The sequence below is a fragment of the Schistocerca americana genome, chromosome 8 (assembly GCF_021461395.2).
Source record: "Schistocerca americana isolate TAMUIC-IGC-003095 chromosome 8, iqSchAmer2.1, whole genome shotgun sequence".
Lineage (NCBI taxonomy): Eukaryota > Metazoa > Arthropoda > Insecta > Orthoptera > Acrididae > Schistocerca > Schistocerca americana.
Window position 1 is genome coordinate 206,215,595 of NC_060126.1, and position 20,733 is coordinate 206,236,327.

General features: G+C 40.5%; 1 protein-coding gene across 1 annotated transcript in view; it reads left to right on the plus strand.

Moving 5' to 3' along the window:
• Window positions 1-20,733, plus strand: part of LOC124545305 (fatty acyl-CoA reductase 1-like) — a 233,108-nt gene that overhangs the window by 95,029 nt on the left and 117,346 nt on the right. The window contains exon 4 of the mRNA XM_047124202.1: window positions 1,780-1,925. Coding sequence (XP_046980158.1) covers window positions 1,780-1,925 — 146 coding nt within the window. The remainder of the gene's footprint in view (window positions 1-1,779; window positions 1,926-20,733) is intronic.

The following is a 20,733-nucleotide window of genomic DNA, read 5'->3' on the forward strand; positions in this document are numbered from 1 at the left end:
ATCCTGATGGAATCCCAGTTCTGTTTTAAAAATAGCACTCTGTGGCACTGACCCCTTACCTAGCTTCCATTTATCGCGAATCTCTCCCCCAGCGCCAAGTCCCAAGCGACGGGGGAAAAAGCGCCGGTGACGCCTGTACATAAGAATGGTAAAAGAAAAGATCCGCAATATTACAGACCAATATCCTTACCATCGGTTTTCTGCAGAATTCTTAAACATATTCTCAGTTTGAATACAACAAATTTCCCTGAGACGGACAAAGCTTCTGCCCAAAGGTCAGCACAGTTTGAGAAAGCATCGATCGTGCCTACCTCTGTTTGCCATTTTCTCACATGACATCCCGTACATCGTGGATGAAGGCAAGAGACAGACTTCATCTTCCTAGGTTTCCGAAGATCTTTTGACAATGTGCCCCAGTCCAGTCTGTTAAGGAGGGTACACAGGTAAGTGAGTGCCACAAAAACTCCTTATGTGATAAAATCCACTAGGTTCTCCTCGACGGCGGACGTTCTTCAGAGACAAGGGTGTGGTCAGGAGCGCCCCAGGAAAGTGTGATAGGGTCGGTGTCATTCTCTATATACGTAAATGATCTGACGGACAGGATGAGCACCAATCTGCGGTTGTTTGCTGATGATGATGTGGTGTCGGGATGATGTCATCTTTGAGTGACTGTAGGAGGGTGCAAGATTGCTTCGACAAAACTTCTAGTTGGTGTAGGAAAGTGTGATCCATCTGTAAAGGAGACAACAACGTATAGAACGCTAGTGCGACCCATTCTCGAGTACTGTCTGAGAATTTTGGATCACCAGGAGGTCAGTTTAAAGAAAGACATCGGATAAATTCAGAGGCGGGCTACTGGATTTGTTACAGGAAGATTCCATCAACACGAAACTATTACGGGATGCTTCGAGAACTCAACGGGAAATAAAATTACCGGAAAATATTCTCTATCGCGCAGTCATATTTTTAATAAATTATTGTACTGTGAGAGTCTTTTTTACTAATTTTACTTAATTCGAAGATCTCTGTTAAACCCCAGTAATGTTATCTAAAATTATCGACTGGGAATGGCTCTGACTGACTGACTATGTGCATCGACTGGGAATCTCTGGAAAGAAGCCGACGTTCTTTTTGCGGAATATTATAGAGAAAATTTAGATAACCGGCATTTGAAGCTGAAAACAGAATGATTCTACTGCCGCCAATGTCCATTTCACGTAAGAACTACGAAGATAAAAAGAAATAAATTAGAGTTGGTACCGGGGCGTATAGATAGACGTTTTTCCCTCGCTCTATTTGCAGTTGGAACAGGAAAGGAAATGACTATTAGTGGTAATGTGTACCGCCCGCCACGCACCACACGATGGCTTGAGGAATATGGACACAGAAGTAGATGAAGATGTAGAAGTACTTTTTAATTGTATGCGTTTACGCCACCGATTATGATGCTCCCTGTATAGGAACTAGAAAATTCTTCGTTGCCAGTGGAGTTTTAAAAATCGCCGTGGTGAGGTATACATTCAACAGAAATGTACTAAAATGTCGTCCAAATCTTTGTCCTTCACATACCAAAACAATAAACATCTCATATTTGCTTAATCACTCATCTTATTTCGACAGATAAGAATTATGTCGTTGAAATGAATACGGACTCTAGTCACAGAATGTCTTTACTATCAGAAGTAGGTTCACATGCTCTCGAGCACATCTTCCGCTGTCTTTCTCACAGGCCATAAGTATTACCACAGAAATTAAGGGATTTTTATTCCTTGGTTGCAGGCTTTCGTCTACATGTCGACGGCATATTCGAATGCCCCCAGAGACGAAATAGAGGAGAAGTTCTACCCTCCAGGACTGAAGGCTGAAGAGCTACTGAAGCTGATCAGGATCATGGACGACGAACAACTGGCGCAGATACTCCCACTGTGAGTGATTAACTTTCACAGTTTTCTATCCTACAGAGAACTGCAGCAGTTTTTATTAGGCTACATACACTTCGAATCTGTAGATTTGTATTCAGAAAAAGAAAAAGAACCAGTATTTCCCATTCACTTATTTTTATTGGCACTTGGTGTATTTAGGGCTACCATAATGCTGTCAGCCCTACACTGATAAGCCGAAACATTATAATCACATAAGCAACATCGATCTACTGTTCCTTTGCAAAGCATTACACCAGCGATTCTGTGTGACGAATTCGACATGTCCTTGGTACTGTGGCGCAGAATAACTTTATTTTCGTTACTACGAAATTAGTTCCAAACAGCTCTGTTTGATGGTGGTAATTTTTTAAAGATCAATTTCTTATTTGGAATCAAATCCAAAATATAAAGAACAAGTGCACTGTTTAACAGAATTAAAGGATCACTTTTTCGAAACCCCATAATTGTTTGAATTTTCTCATTTCGAGAGTACTGAAGGGTGATCTGTTTTAATTGTTAAAAACCATTCAACATTCATTTGAGTCGTGCGTTATACGCCATTTAAAGTGGATTCGCACTGTTTAGAAAGTGTCCAGTATCTGTAAATAGATATTCTATTGTGTTGCGTGTTTGTATGATGTAACAAGCACCTGTGAGCAATATGTATATGGACATGGTCTTTTGGACAAGGTGTTTTATACTTTTAAAGATTTTGACGGTGACAAACATTTAAAATGTGCTGAATTTTATCGGCTTGATATCTTATGCGTGAGGTTTAGCGTGAAATGAACATATTTTACAATAAAATGGTTTTTAAAACCTGAAGATGACAGAAAAGACTGTTGAAACCGGTTGTCTTGAATGAAGAAATATTTTATGTGATCTTGGTTGTTGAATATTTTTTAACCCTATAATTGTCTCCCATTCCGAAGCACAAGTTTGAAATTCGGCTGAAAGGTTCGTACAACATTCCTCCGTAATGATGCAAAATCGCGGCGCCCTACAACCTCACCCATGGACTGGACAACGCTTCAAACAGCAAGGTGTTGACACGTGCGAAACAAAGGCCACAGCTCATAAGTTCATGTGACGTGTAAGGTCGGTTAATGACGTCACAGTGACACCTGGCCGCCACACCCTCTCTTACCCACATTTCACCCCTTATTTTTACTCATTTGCGATGGACGTTGGAACCGCGATTTTCTTTGAGTGGCTGAGGAAAACAATGCAGACACACGCCGCTCAGAATCAGCACGAAAATGCCTGAGAGGGTGGCCTAAAGGGCGTCAATGAAATCACCCCCTTTCCTTGGGCGTTGGTTCCCACACATTTCGCGGTCCAAAACGACAGTTCGCAGTGCGATAAGCAACAAAAAGGTGTTCTTGGCAACCTTTAACACTGCTACTTTTGGACGTTTCAGTCCTTTCTAAGCACGTTGTGGGCGGCTTCATCCACATTAAACTTGCTCTGACCACTTTAGATGGCAGCGCGACCGTAATTTTTGCTGTTGTGTTCAGGTTCAGGAACCGTCCCAAACCAATCTACAAATTTGAACATGATGCGTGGCAGTAAAGGGTACTTACGTATTTTCGTCTCTCATTTGTCGTGCCTTCCTATGGCGTGTAGGGTGGTCAAGGGGTAGGAGGCGGGCGGGGGAGCAGAAGTCTTCAATAGTACAACATTACATTGCGCGTGAATAAAACGGCTAATGATCCCTCTAAGACTCTGCATTTCGGAAACCTCTTGTGTGCCGCCCACGCGTCTAGGTTGAGCAAGTAACAAATGTACTTACCTGAAACTTCAAACGCACTCTGCCTTGCGGTTGCTCTAGCTCCTGAAGGCATGCAAACAGCACCTGGGGGGAACCGAAGTGGTTGCGGAATCCATGTTGATTTTTCACAGAGGAGATCCCTGTTTCCCAAAAACGTCATAATACATAGACATAAAACATGTTCCATAATTGCCGGCCGGAGTGGCCGAGCGGTTAAAGGCGCTACGGTCTGGAACCGCACGACCGCTACGGTCGCAGGTTCGAATCCTGCCTCGGGCATGGATGTGTGTGATGTCCTTAGGTTAATTAGGTTTAAGTAGTTCTAAGTTCTAGGGGACTTATGACCACAGCAGTTGAGTCCCATAGTGCTCAGAGCCATTTGAACCATTTTTGTTCCATAATTCTGAAACAGATTGCCGTCACCTGTGTAGACCTATAATATTACGCGCGTTTGTCCTACAACCATTCTTGGAAGCGCGAATAACCTGCGCTTTTTTCCTGTGGCTAGGCATCTTTCGTTGCTCCAGTGACCTATAGTCCAGTGAAACTGTCAGAAGAAAAGCCTGTACCTTGCAAAAGGTGGGGTAGAAGTTTTAATTTTTTTAACTCGTTCATATTGTTGGAAAGGTCAGAAAACCAAGTTATGCCAACAAAATTTCTCTTGGGAAAACTTTATGCAGTCAAAAAACTTCGAAAAATTCGGACTTTTTTCAGTTTTTTCTAAATATCTCAGTTTCATTTGCTCCTATCGCTTTGACGTCTATTTCCTTTTTTAAAGAGCACAAAATTCTCTACAAATTTTGTTCTTACCATTTTTTCTACTCCCAGTATCTAAGGCGCTACAGCGCGTCAAAAAATACCAATTTTTCAAATTTCGAGCAAAGAATAGTTGGTCACAATTTCCACGATGTAAAGTTCCGTAGAAAAGATAAAGTTGTGACTCTACTTTCTGCGTTCAATTCTGTAAAAGCTGCGAGCACTAAAATTACTCCTGTTGATCCTTTAACTCTTTTCCAAAGGATTTGTTTAATGAAACAAAGTGAAGAAGAGTTGAAAGCCTCTCTGAAATATGAACTTGCTCCTTACCCAACGTCCCTGTTCTCAGAAAAAGGCATGCGAAAAGGAACAAAATCTACATTCTACAATGCCTTCGTTCCAGTGGAAGATGTGAAGTCAGGTGGACCGAGTAAATTTTTTGTCATTGATGGAGGGTACCTTATCCACAAAGTGACTTGGACTCGAAATGTTTCCTTCAAGTCAATAGCCCAAAGCTATGTTTCTTACCTGCAACGTCATTTTGGATCTGAATTTGCTATTGTATTTGATGGGTATCCATGTGAGGGAGACAAATGTAGCACAAAGAGTGCTGAGAGGATTCGTAGGTCCAAACAACATTCTTCGGTTGACGTTGTGGTTGAATCAGAGATGTTGAACCAGCTCCCTCAGTACAAGTTCTTGTACAACGAACGAAACAAGATGCGTTTCATCACACTTCTTGAAATGCAATTTCTGTAGTGCAGCATTGAAGTGCACCAGGCACAAGAAGATGCTGAGGTTATAATTGTAACATCTGCCATTTCAAGAACCAAAGATTTTGGAAGTGTTGTCATTGTAGGAGAAGATGTTGACCTGCTTGTGCTCATGAACGGTTTGGGGCAAGGCATTGAAAACTTATTTTTCTTAAACCCTAGAAGAGGAAATGCAGAAGACGAGTGATTTTCCATTGCATCTTACAAGTTTGACATTGAATATATTCTGTTCACTCACGCCTTTAGCGGATGTGAAACAACATCCGCTTTTTTTGGTCAAGGAAAAATTAAGTGCTGCAATATTGTAGCGAAAAGCAAACACCTAACCTCAGCGCTTTGCACGTTCAATAAACCACATGCTACCCGTGAGGAAATAATAACTGCAGGAGAACAGGTTACTATCGCTTTGTATAATGGAGCTGTCAGCAGCTCCCACGCACTAGACCATTTGCGGTACCAGCTATTCGCCAAGTCTGCCACAAAAAGCAAACTGAATCTTGCACGGTTGCCACCTACACAGGATGCTGCACAATATCATTCGTTGCGGACTTACCAACAAGTCTGAAGTTGGATGGGAAACTGGGAACCTCCTGAGAAATAGGGCTGGAATCACAGTGACCACGGTCCAATACCCGTTATAACGAGCCAAGATCCAGCACCTGAAGCACTTCTTCACATTGTTTCATGCTCATGCAAGCTGAACTGTGGCGGAGCGTGCTCCTGCAGAAAAGTGGGCTTGAAATGTTCTTCAATTTGCAAGAAATGTATTGGGGTCAACGGTGAAAACGTGCCAAAATTTTTATTGAAGACAGTGAAGAAGATGTTATGGAGGATGTTGAGGAAACCGCTGACGAAACCAAAGAACTTGCTGAGGCTGACTCGCTGTTTAAAGAAGAGGTCAATCTGGGATCAATTCAATGTACAGACCCTGAACGCGTAATTCAAGGTATTTCTGGTGACACTGAGGAACCTGGCCCATCAAAACGTTGGAAGTGATGCTCATATCAGTCTCAATTGCGCTTAAGTGCAATATTACAAGTATTACACACCCAGAACTGTCAACATTTTTTAGTAACTGACAATGCATTTTACTTGTAATAAAGCTACTTATGTTTAATGTCAACTGTGTGGCTTTTATACACAAGAATAATTACGTACCTAGGTTTCCTATTGCAGCTAATAATAATTCAGTTTCCTGAGACAATTTATTTTGTGTGCGTGTGTGTGTGTGTGTGTGTGTGTGTGTCTTTATGTCTATTAATGATGTATTTTTATATTTATAGTTTTACAAATTCCAGGGCTGAGGTGGCCCATAGTGAACTTCAGGTAGTGATGTAAGAATCACAATAGTTGGGTGCCCAGGTTGGTTGGTTGGTTGGTTGTTTGGGGAAGGAGACCAGACAGCGTGGTCATCGGTCTCATCGGATTAGGGAAGGAAGTCGGCCGTGCCCTTTCAGAGGAACCATCCCGGCATTTGCCTGGAATGATTTAGGGGAATCACGGAAAACGTAAATCAGGATGGACGGACGCGGGATTGAACCGTCGTCCTCCCGAATGCGAGTCCAGTGTCTAACCACTGCGCCACCTCGCTCGGTTTGGGTGCCCAGCAATCCTCATGTTGCATACAGAGAAATTGAATACCTGAAAGTGAGCTGGTAAATTCCAACTTACAACATGATGTATAATGTATTTATACTACACAAACAGAAACTGAAAAAATAGTGTTCAAAAATTAGGTACCTTGCCACTATGCTCAAAATTTGAAAAATTGGTATTTTTTGAGGCGCTGTAGCGCCTTAGATATTGGGAGTAGAAAAAAATGGCAAGAATCAAATTTGTAGAGAATTTTGTGCTCTTTAAAAAAGAAAATAGACGTTAGAGCGATAGGAGCAAATGAAACTGAGATATTTTGAAAAAACTGAAAAAGTCCGAATTTTTCGAAGTTTTTTGACTGCAGAAAGTTTTCCCAAGCGAAATTTTGTTGGCAAAACTCGGTTTTCTAATCTTTCCAACCATATGAACGAGTTGAAAAAATAAACTCTTCTACCCCACCTTTTGCAAGGTATATCTACTATTTGACTGGGCTACTAAGGGTTCTTCCACAAAATATCTGTAGAATGTTACAGGTATCTCGTAAGGTTTTGATGCCTTTCCATCACAGAGCGATTGCAGTTGTTTTTCTGTTTCGCGATCAGTTACCTCAATATCTGCCATTTTGAAGTTCCTACGGTTATGTAACGAAGGGACCCTATTACGATCTACTGTAGTGAAGCAGTTTCGGAAGACCGAATACAATGTTTAGACCTCCTATATCTCATTTTCCGTTTCGGTGCCGTTATAGTCACTGAACAGATGATTTCGAATTGCCTATTGGTATTGCGTAAGACCGAAACCTGTTAACGTTTTCAATCAGATCGGTTGTCAAAATTTTACGTTCATAGTCACTGAACACTTCTTTCATTACTCTCCTTACGCTCATTTCCGTTCCGTTCACATTCTGTTTCTCAGCTAAATTTTGACATCTCTTTAATCTGTGATAAAGCTCTCTTCGTTTACATAGCACTTTCCTAACAAGACTGTTACACCACAGTGAGTCTTTCACGTCCCTGAAGACCTTGCTTAGAACATAATTGTCTAAGGCATATTGAACGATGCTTTTGAATTTTTTCCCATTTGTGTTCCACATCTTCATCCCGAACACTGAATATTTGACGTTGACTACACAGATACTCTACAATTTGTATCCTGTCATTCTTGCAAAGCAAAAATATCTTCCTGTCCTTCTTCACACTTCTTGTAATATCTGTTCACATAGGTGCTACCACAGCCTTATGATCACTGACTATCCACCCTCCCCCCAACCGTCCTTCGACGTTAACTGATACGAGAAGTTCTGGTCTGTTTTATGTTAGGAGGCCTAAGACGTTACTTTCACGATTTGTTTCTCTGTCAGTTCGAAATAATTTTTCGACAAGTCATTCAGTGCAACATCACACGAATCCCTATCTCTGGCACCAGTTTTGATATCACTCCCCTATACCTGGCAAGTGGAAGCCATGCTATGTTAGCCGGCCTGAGTGACCGTGCGGTCCTAGGCGCTACAGTCTGGAACCGAGCGACCGCTACGGTCGCAGGGATGTGTGTGATGTCCTTAGGTTAGTTAGGTTTAATTAGTTCTAAGTTCTAGGCGACTGATGACCTCAGAAGTTAAGTCGCATAGTGCTCAGAGCCCATCCTATGTTACATTAAAATGATCAAGAAACATATTCATGAAATTCTGCAGGTTCTCTCTGAAGCGCTCTAGCACTACAGTTCCTGACGCAGGTGGTCCATAAAATTATCAGATTACCATTTTGTTTTTGATGCTTAACTTCAACCAGATTAATTAACACGCGGTTAAATGTGATCAACTCGCTAGGTATTATTGAATTTTTTACTGCAATAAATACGCTGCAACCATTGGCGACTAACCTATCATTACGCTAAATATCCCAGTCTGAATTTAGGAAGTGCTGGCTTGCTCCTTGACATCTTAGCGATAGGTGCTGATAGCAGGAATAAACATCATCTGCTCTGCACTTTCGGCTAACCACTATGGCTGAAATCTCTCTTTAAAAGTATTTTATTCGTGTTACTTCAAGTTAATTTTTATTTCTCCTTCTGGAATAAAAATCTGATTTACATGCTTTATACATAAAATTCATCGTTGTTTGTAGGTTTATTAGTCACTTTCACTAAACCGATGGCGAAAAATTCGCTTAGTTTAACTGTTGCGCTCTGGCATGACTTAGATTTCTCTGTAGCACTCGACAAGCGATGATATTGGAACAAGCTGCTACAGAAGTAACAGCAACTGAACTCTAATAACACACTTAATAATATACCGCACATTTTAAACATTTGTGAAACAATCAACTAGTATTAATTATGACATTTAATAAGATCCACTGCACACCAATAACTTACAGAAATAATTAACGGCCATTTAATATTTTAGTAAGAACAAAACTACTACCACTCTCCATTTCAACATCTAATTGCAGGCACGCTGGTGCTTCTTTCTCACTATGAAATAAGCCTTCTCATAAAATAAACAATTAGTATAAGTGCTTAACATTACTGTTAAAATAATTTAATCCTTTTGCACTTGCAGTTAAATACTTTTACCACTCCAGTTACATATTATTATACGTTTTTGGAAACACACGTCTTATTAATCACTCATGAGGAGGAATTTTCAGTGACGTATCTGGATGTCTTCCACACTAAATCACTAAGGGCAGTTCGTCATACTTAATGACACAGTGTATAAAATAATTAACAAACTGACTTCGAAAAAAGTCTTTTCCAGTCAGGTCGCTGGTTATTTTGGGTAACACTGCACATGTAATGTTTCTAAATGTTCTCCACAAAAAAAAGTTGCAACGTCACCCAAATCTGGACGACAGACACACATCAAACCATTCCTTCAAAATCATTATTCGGTAATTTACTGTTTTCCAGTACACAGTCTGAATAAGGCTTGACAATACACTTCCGTAAGAGATTTTTGGCCACAGGTATGGGCACTTCCTCTTCTGTCTTTCTTTCGTATTATAACTGACGGAAAAAAATCGCAACACCAAAAAGTAATCGGTGAGAAGTAATGAAATTTCGGGAATACTATTGTTTAGGTCACATATTTACGTGATTAACGTTCCAAGATCACAAGTTGAAAGGGCACAATACCGCCCGAAATTGAAAATAGGTACAACATTCTTCGTTATTCTTGTCAGAACAACATATTTTTTGTAATAATAACTCAATTTCACTTAATACACCGAAGCCGGATATCAGTGTAGGAAAGAATGACAATTTGTTTATTTAACTGATCACATGTGCACTCCCACAAAATAAATCCCTACATCCAATTTGGTGAGATCTGCGAAATGAATGAACGTATGGTCGTCTGCTAACTACAGATAGTGAATGTAAATATACGATCATCTTTGAGTCGGTCCTTTTGTCACCTTTGGTGGAACCAAAGAGATGAAATTTACCGGAGCTTTGAGCGCCTGAAATATGGCTGACCAGTACGGTAGCAAGGTGCTCCCCCACTTCGGCAGAAGTGCGAGATGACCTGAAGAACGGCCATTTTTTCAGCACTCTGACGCTGGACCTAGTGTTGGTAAGACCTGTCTTAGGTGTGCTCCGTAAAGACAAAAGAGTGGAGACATGGTATGCATGTGAAATACTTAAGAGTAGTTTGGAATAATAATTTCTCTATTACAGGAACTTTTGTGGGAAGAATTAAATGTCAGGCAGGTAATACTAAGGGGATCGTAGTAATGTTCAGAAGTGACCAACGGTCACAATGAAACCACGTGTAGCAATAAGTTGAAATACTTCCGAGTGGTTAAGTTAAGCTGAATTACTAGCGTGTGTACTATAAGTTGGAAATATTTAAGAAATGGCGTGTGCAGGACTTGAAATGAGAGACGTGGTGAGTACTGTGTGAGTCTCAATCTGTGGATGAGACAAAGGATAAGGAGAAGTACTCGTCCATGGTATCAGTTGAGGACTCACGTGTGTGATGAATATGTTCTTAATATTACTTTGCGTGTTATGTTTCCGTGTGACGCTTGATTCAAACTATAATACTCTGAGAGAGAAGCAAGGTGAGTCAGCCGTCTATCCAGCAACGTCACTTGGCTTGCATTGCACAGGAAGACGTGCATATATCCTCCAGAGTTCATAGTAGGAAAGAAAAGTTACGAAGTGGGGCAGTGTCATGTGAAACTGGGATAGATACAAACTGAAGTGGGAAAGCTGAAAGTGATGTGATTATAACGTTGTGACTATTCTTTGTATTGTATGTTGCCAGTGTGATGTATTTCATGAAATTTAAATATGGGTGGTTGGCATGGGAGAGTAACAAGATAGTTTCAGAGGCAGTGGGTTATGCATGTACCTTTTTGTACCACTCGGTCTGGAGGAAATTTTCGTGACGATGGGTGTGAGAGTCGAAGTGTGATATATAGCAAAAGATCCACCATCCTATCCAGAAAGTGCACTGTAGCGTTAAATAATTACGAGACCATAAGATAGAGAATCACCAATGTAAAGCCATGCCCACTGGGCGGAATTTCTCATGTGTTATTGTTGTAGGTTATATAATTTGTGTGTTTAGGTTATAGAATTCCTCGGAATAAATAAGATAGTGAAAAGAAAAAGATTGGTGGCCATTTCCTTCGGATAGTATGTTGTCATGATACCCAGAATTTATAATGTGTGCGCCATTCATATTTAGTGCGATGGGCACGTGTTGAATAAGAAAATGTGGTATTGCCAGTGCGTAGTGAACAGAGTTGTGTATATTACTAATAGTCAGATTTGCGTTTCCGTTTCCGTTGCGTAATATTCAAACAGGAGAATAACTTGTAACTTAATTGTGAGTACTAGAGTTCATGTTACTCGATAAATAAGAATGAGTCCACTCGCTTGGCAGACCACCCATCTTGCAGGCCTGACTGCTTGATGCCACAGTATGAGCAAGGCATGTGGGTGCCTCTCAAAGTTAATGTAAGTGCGAGATAAGCTATTACAGATGTTAAACGCTAGTATACTAATAACCAGTGTAACCACCAGAATGTTGAATACAAGCATGCAACGTGCATACATTGTGTTGCACAGATGACAGATGTCAGTTTGTGTGATGGAGCTCCATGCCTGTTGCCCTTAGTGGGCCAACACAGGGACGGTTAATGCTGGTTCTGGCTGACGCTGAAGTTGCCGTTCAGTGATGTCCCATATGTGCTAGATTGGAGACAGATCTGGCGGTCGAGCAGGCCAAGGTGACATTGTCGACACTCTGTAGAGCGTGTTGGTTTATAATAGTGGTACGTGGGTGAGCATTATCCTACTGGAAAATCTCCCCTGGAATGCTATTCAAGAATGGTAGCACAACAGGCCGATTTATGTGATTAACGTACGTACAAATTTTGCAATACGGGTATGAGGGATAACCACGAGAGTGCTTCTGCTGTCATACGAAATCGCGTCCCAAACTATAACTCCAGGTGTAGATCCAGTGTATCCAGCTGGCCTTCTTGTAATCAGCACACGGACTTCACTGGCACTCCGGCAGAATCAGTTTTCATCACAAGACACAACATACAACCTCCTTGCCCTCCAATGAGCTCTGGCTTGGCACCACTGAATTCGGAAATAGCGGTGGTTTCGGGTCAATAGAATGCACACTACAAAGCGTCTCGCTCTCAGATTCCTTGAAGTACCAGATTTGTAACAGTTCGTTGTGTCGCTGTGGTGCCCACTGCTGCTCAGATCGTGGCTGCAGATGCCGTACGATAAGCCAGAGCCATCTGCCGAATACAATAGTCTTTCCCCTCAGTAGTGCCACATGGCCGTCAGGAACCCGGTCATTTTGCGACGGTACATTCAAGTTACCACCGCCCTAGCAATCAGGAACAACAGCTACGTTCCTGTCAAGTCTTTCTGCAATATCGCAGAAGGAATATCCAGCTTCTCGTAGTCATATCACACGACGTCGTTCAAACTCAGTGAGAAGCTGATAATAGCGTCTTTGTTGCCTTGAAGGCATTCTTGACTAACATTAAACCACCACCTCCAATGGTATTAGCGTTTACTTTGTCAGTTAATTTTTAACCGTTTCAGGAACCAACTTGGAGCATTCTCGTCTCCTGAAACACTATACCCACTCCTACTGAACTGAACATCCCCTCCTTCTACCCTGATACTACTGCATAGTGAGAGATCTTCATATGTAAGCCTTCTTCCCTTTCCATTCTTACTGTATTTTTTTTAAGATATTACCCGAGTTAGCTTATTACACTCTGCTATGCCACTGTGGTGCAGGCATTGCGTGGATCGGCAAGGGGAAGAAAGATCAACCCCACAGTGGGATATTCGCTAAATGTAGATGACGAAGGTGTACTCCCTCCGCTCCTCCCCATCGTCCCCCCCCCCTCGGCCAGCCACCCTCCCTCACCCCCCCCCCCCCCCCCCCCAAACGAGTTGCTTAGCCACCAAGACGTCAGGTGTTTTGGTGCATGACTGAGAGTGTATCGACGCCATCTGCAACGTGTTAAGTGGCTTGCACTGATGGCTGGGAGAGGCAATACAGCACACCTTCCTAGTGGGTTAAAGGCCCACCAGAGATGACACGATAATTCTTGTAATATGAGCAAAACAATTAGCTCACAGCCACCTTTAAATATGTAAATTACAGGCCCATATCATTAACGTCGATAAGCACCTGGATTTTGGAACATACTGTATATTGTGTTCGATCATAATGAATTACCTCAAAGAAAACGGTCTATTGACACACAGTCAGCGTGGATTTAGGCAACATCGTTTCGTGAAACACAGCTAGCCCTTTACCCACAGAAGGTGTCGAGTGTTATTAACAAGGGATTTCCAGTTGATTCAGTACGTCTAGATTTCCGTAAGGCTTTTGACTCCGCACCTCACAAGCAGCTTGTAATGAAATTGCGTGCTTATGGAATATCTTCTCAGTTATGTGACTGGATTCGTGATTTCCTGTCAGAGAGGTCACAGTTCATAGTAACTGACGGGAACTCATCTAGTAAAACAGAAGTGATTTCTGGCGTTCACCAAAGTAGTGTTGCAGGCCTCCTTAGCTATATAAACGACTTAGGAGACAATTTGAGTAGCCGTCTTAGGTTGTTTGCAGATGATGTTCTCATTTATCGTTTAGTAAAGTTAGAAGATCAAAACAAATTGCAAAACGATTTAGAAAACGTATCTGTATGGTGTGAAAGCTGGTAATTGATCCTAAATAGTGAAAAGTGTGAGGTTATAAACATCAGTGGTGAAAGGAATTCGTTAAACTTCGGTCATATGGTAAATCAATCAAATCTAAAGGCCGTATATTCAACTAAATACCTAGGAATTACAATTAAGAACATTTAAATTGGAAAGAACACATAGGGAATATTGGGGGGTAGGCAAAGCAAGGATTGCGATCTATTGACAGAACACTTAGATGATCCAACAGATTTACTAAAGAGACGGTGTGGGATACTTACCAGACAGGATTAACGGAGTACATTGAGAAAGTTGAAAGAAGAGCAGCATGTTTTTTACTCTGGAGAAATAGGGGACAGAGTGTCATGGACGTGATACAGGATTTGGCGTGGACATCATTAAAACACAGGCGTTTCCTGTTGCAGCGGTATATTCTCACGAAATTTCAGTCAACTGGTTTTTCTCCAAATGCCCAAATATTTTGTTCACGCCGACCAACATAGGGTGAATCCATCTTCATATTAAAATATGGAAATCAGAGCTCGCACAGAAAGATGTAGGTGTTTGCCCTTTCTGCATGCTGTTCGAGAGTGGAGTAATGATGAATTATTGTGCAGGTGATTCGATGAACCATCTGCCAGGCACTTAAGTGTGATTTGCTGACTATGTATATGTAACTGTTGTGATGTCCTTGCATTCCTCAAAGTAATTGTAGTCGATCACTGAACCTCTGTCAGGACACATAGCTTCATGTAACTCACCATAATCGAAAACAATCACATAAAATGCAGTAAGAGGTGTACAGCATTCCCATGTCTCTCAAGAAGCTCATTCTCTCCGCACTGCCTCTAAGTCCAGAAATTTTCCAACTAAAACTTAATTTTTAACCCAGAAAAATTAACTTTACATCCTGGCTGGGTCGCCATTCCTTTACTGTGTGAATAAATGAGTTTATTTGAAAGTACTTCAGCCTTCAGTTCCCAAGTGTGTAAAAAATTAAAGATTATCCTCTGTGCATCAGGATCAATAGATAAATGAATAAAAAACCACTCGAAATATTACTTAACCAGCCTGTAAAGCACGACATGATCCTATAATGAGAATCTAAGTACATAATGAATACTCTTGCTCCACCACTCTGAGCATGATTAAATGCTAAAACAGGGATTAAATGCTAGTTCTTACTTCACACAGAAATCGTTAATAAGAACAAAATGCAAACTCTGCAGTCAAGTGAGAAATAAATGTCCATCATAGATATTCTTTCGGTGAATACGCGATTGATCATTGAGATAAAAATAAAAATATGTTCTGGGAAGAACAATACATTCATCAATCCTCGAAATATTAATGCTTTAACTCTTTTAAATCATGATTAATGAAGCCAAGATTAATTAAGTTAACAATAGTTCTAAGCTGCTGCAATTAATAACACGTCAATTCAGATTGGATATATATATATATATATATATATATATATATATATATATGACTAACTCAATGCAATCCGATTTTAGTCTTCACTCTTCACAAACAGTGTTTAGTTGTGGTTCCTGGTCTCTTGTTCTATGGCCATTGTTCCTCACCTCCACCAGATCTACTTTAGTCTTCCAGGCGCTCCAACACCCTGGGATGGTGTGTGGCGGCTCGGACGTTCTTTGACGATATGAAACAGATTTTAGCAAAATGAGTAATTAAATATTTTCTCCCACGTATCAATCAGTGAACATTTGAAATTCATTATCTTCTCTTTGCATTTGTAGATAGTACTTTTGGGTGGAATAAAAAACAGGTGCAAATGAATCGTTACGATATATGGTAAGATCGGCTGCCAATACGTCTTCATATGAGTTATAATTTCTGAGATTCTCCAGATGTCTTTTTTCACAGTTTTTAAGTGGGACGAAATAAATCTTTGCATGACAGTACTTGGTAGGTATCCTCTCGGATTTCACAATGCATCGCTTATAGCGTCTGCTACTGGAGTGTGCAGAGTATTTGCATTATACATCCACTATTGCTATACGAAATGGTGATGTAACGAGCCGCTATTCTCTGGATCTCCTCTATTAATCCTGTCTCTCAAGGTTCCCCCAATGCTGAGCAGCACTCGAGAATTGGTCGATCGAGCGTTGCAGCTACTATCTTTATGGATGAATTCCGTCACTAGAATTTCTTCCCTAGATCGAAGCTTGAGATGTACCTTTCCTAAGGTGTAGGTTTTCTTCACTACATCGCTCCAGACGATAAATCATTGATATTTTACTGCCGTTTCTTATAACAAGTGATTGATAGTGCCTAGTTAAAGTGAACAGTGGTAGATCTTACCACGCATTTATATGGAAGATCTCACATTTAATTACATTGGGAATCTATTGCCAACCTTTCCATGAAGCATCGATGCTCTGCAGATTATCCTGAATTCCTTTACTGTTTCCTGGCGTTACAGTTTTCTATACCCAACTGCATCATACGCGAAGCTTCGAACATTTCCGAGAATCTCATTTATACATAGCGTATCAGTAATGGCCTAACGACAGTCACTTGGGGCGTTCCTGAAGTTATATCTACATCTAATGATTTCACTTTGTGTTGAATTCTGTATGCTTGGTACTTTTGAATCTATTCACTTAGTCTGATATTCATTTTTATTCGTATGTTGACAAAAAATTACTGTCATGATATCCAACTAAAAATTTTTGTACGTATAAATTTTCTTCATACACTGACGGGAAAGAAATCGCTGCACCAAGAAGGAGTTATGCGACATAAACGAAAGCTGGTAGGCATGTTTCTACATCTGAAAGATAATTTCGCACCAGTCGCTTAAGAGTGGCATTAGTAGCGCCACTGTAGGGGTGCAAATCAGGTTTGCTATAAATACAAGCCTTAACGGTCGTGAGCGTTAGTTACCTATGAGACTGGACTTGGTGACTTGATATTAGTCAAGGATGCCTTTGAGGGACCACACCCTGCCTATCTAACCCATGTTCATTTAGGCAAGTATTTGACCCATTTCTGAAAAAAACTATTTGATCCAGGACTTTAATATTTTTACTGTATGTTAGATGATGCTAATAGAGTCAACTGTACTAAAATCTACTTTGTACATTTTACAAAAAATGGTTCAAATGGCTCTGAGCACTATGGGACTTAACATCTGTGGTCATCAGTCCCCTAGAACGTAGAACAACTTAAACCTAACTAACCTAAGAACATCACACACATCCATGCCCGAGGCAGGATTCGAACCTGCGACCGTAGCGGTCTCGTGGTTCCAGACTGAAGCGCCTAGAACGGCACAGCCACGCCGGCCGGCTACATTTTACCGTTTTTAAGAAATACTTTTTTAAATTTATTAACAAAAAGTGTTAAGTTTTTTTGTTATCTTCCTAATGGAGGAATATTAATGAAGGAATATTAATGAATGTAGTACCAGAGGTAGCTTTTTATGTTATGCACACTCTCTGAACAATTCATTCATTTATCTATTGATAGTTTCTGATATAATGAGGCTTACGTACTGAAAATTTTATTTCGCAGGAAAGAGACTTTAAAGGAAAAACTTTTGAAATTTGTTACTTACAGTTAATTAAAACTGTCCTGATGCGTATGATGGCCCGTCTTCGGCCTCTAGCAGGTCTTCCAGCTTCTTTTTCACGTTCCTGAACGTTTGTCTTGCTTTCTTGGCCATATAAGATGCAGACCTGTCTGCATCGGCTATCATCATATTATCGCAATGTTCCAGCCCAGTGATCATATTTTCACCAAGATTAATTCCCAGTTTTTTGAGTACCCAGCACTTTCCAATATTACCACAATTGACTGTAATAACATCTTCATGAACTCTTAGTTTCATTGTATGCATGCCTACAAATACAGTTTTTGAAGGCGGTTCCAAATTATGCTGTTGAAACATTCATTTGGGTTCTGTGTCTGCCTATGCAGACATTTCCTTAGAAGGTCAGGATGAGCCAAGTCTCTGAAAATAGGTTAAATTGCTGTAATAACAGCAGCAGGAAGAGAATGCTGATGAGAATAAGATTCTCCAGTTGCCTGAGCCCTACTGTATTTGCACCACGAATTTTCTCCCGATGGACACAATCCATGACATGGCTTATCATCAGTAGAGGACTTATGGAAGAATATGGCCCAAACGTCTCTCTTCATTGCCTCCAGATTTTCTTTATTTCTCCTAATTGCTTGTCCATAGTATACCGGCAAGTTTTCTATTTCAATTTTAGTTAACCGACCCTGTCTGGACAACAATTTTCCATCTTCTAATTTTTCTCCTCTCATATCAACAGCTAGTTTTCTCAGATTTGTTCCGAAAAATTTTTGAACATGGCTTACACATTCTATTTTGCTAATAATGGCATCTCCATATGACTTAGACTTTACAGGGGGTGGGTTGACGGTCGGTGACAGAAAAGTGGGCGTGGGACATAAACACACGTGGTAGGAAAATGCTCTTTAAATGCTCGAAAAAGAATTTTTTCAGCAAAATCCTTTTCAGAGTACTTAATTAAAACCTTAATCTATTGAAATAAGATGAAAACCGAAAATCGGTTTTGTCGACGTGACCCACGGTGTGGTCCCCTTAAAACTAGAAAGACGCGTGTTCAGCACCTCAACTGGATAATTCTCGCCCACATGCCACTGGTTTATGCCGGCATGCTCACTAGAGTGTCGACATACTGCCTTGGCCTGATCGATCACCAGATCTGTCTCCAGTGGAGCATGTATGGGACATTAGGAGACAACCCCAGCGTCATCCACGAACAGCAATAACCGCCGCTGTATTTACTGACCAAGTGCAACGAGAACGCCAATGCTCGTCTGCTTGCTTGCATTCAACGTTGTGGTGGTCACAAAAGTTATTAATGTACCAGAATTTCAGATTTGCAATTGCTTATCTAGCACTTACGTTAACCTGTGACCTTACAAAGTTGATCACTTGAACGTGTTATCTAGGGAAATGCATTCCCGAAATTTCATAACATTACATGAATTATTCTTTGGTGCTGCGATTCTATTCCGTCAGTGTAGCTTAATCGATTCTTGTATAAAGATATTGCTTGATCATTATAGAATAAAATATGATTAGATTATTACACATTAGTTTCCGACCTACAAAATCGACAATGACAAATGTTATACAAATAACATGGTAGTCATTTACATTCTGTAGCGTCCGATTATCTTGTGCTAATGTGCTAACAGAACTTTGTAAATGTCGCCTACAGCGACGCTATTTCTCTTCGAAATCGTGCTAGTGTGCAAACAAAACGGATGAAAACATGTTTTGTTGTGCTCTCGATGCGATACTAGAAACCAGCTCAGAGTCGAGAGGCCGCTGTCTGTTATCGATTGCCCATGCCCTGACGCGATGTCATCCCTTCTGGTACAGTGAGTACTACTTCGCTCAAAACACCAGGTCGGTATTTTTCTTTGAAAGTGTGTGTAATGTACTGTGCAACCGTACAGTATGAGGGATTTTTGAGAAGCATTTGAGGAAACTGCACCGTGACCGAGAAGTCAAGCGCGCCACTGGAAAAAAGGTTGATTCGGGTTTGATTCCTGCTGCTATCATATTTTTTTCATTTTCTTATATTCCTCACGATGTTAAACTATTAATTATAAAATTTAAAAATATTTAAAAGGTCCAATTGATAGACTTAAAATTAATACATACAATTTAGGTGTGATTACTATCCTTACAAATCACAAGGCCATAGATGGTGGGAAAAAAAGCGAGCATATGAGGAAATTTAGTGTGGAAATGTTTTCTTTGGATGATCTGTAAAAGACACCTTTACCAGTGGATCTTTGCAGGAGAAAGTGAGATTTACGGAGTTACGTAGATCTCCTCCAAACGTAAATCTAACAAGAGGAGGGTGTGGGACGATGCTTATGAGTAGAAGCAGATGGATGTCCCTTTCAGGTTCCTAGAACATTTCGCCTGAGTGTGCTACAGTAAAAGGTGAAATGCTCTCTAAAGATTTGCGCGTAAAGTATGAGGTATTTTTGAGAAACAGTTCACGCATCAAGGCACTAGCCAGAGCTCAGGGGCAGCGACTGGTAACTCGTCGGCTCGGGTTCGATTCACGGAGCGACTTTATATTTTTAATTTTCTTCCTTGCAGTGTTAAACGATTAATTATAAATGTAATTATATACAAACAGTTCAATTTATATACATAACATTAATATATTCAACTTAGTTACGATTACTACCCTTGTAAGTCAACGCTATAGGCAACTAAATTGTAGTACAATAGTAAAATTTTGCACCAACTGTCACTGCACAAATATTACGCTATATCACCAACTGCAACGTTGACCTACATAACAACCAAGAGAGTGCAGCGTACTTGTTGCAGCTACATGCAAATTACATGTTATGTCCTACTGAAACGAAAGAAACATCCACAGCTGTCAGCGGCAGTACAAAAGATGGGTTAAGTTCTACATTACTGCGTCTGCTTGCCGCCTTGTGTGCCTTCTTAGCACACTCTCACGTCAGTTGCAATTGTAGCGGAGGGGCAGTGTTTGAAATTAACAAGTGATAGAAAAGAAAAATAGCCATGTATTAACGTCCAGTGTGATTATGCATTCACCTTTACCACACATAAATAAAACCACACTACTGGGTTTAACAAGCCTGTATTAATATGTGACTGATGGCAAATATTATGTAATTTGGTCTTCACTTGAATGTC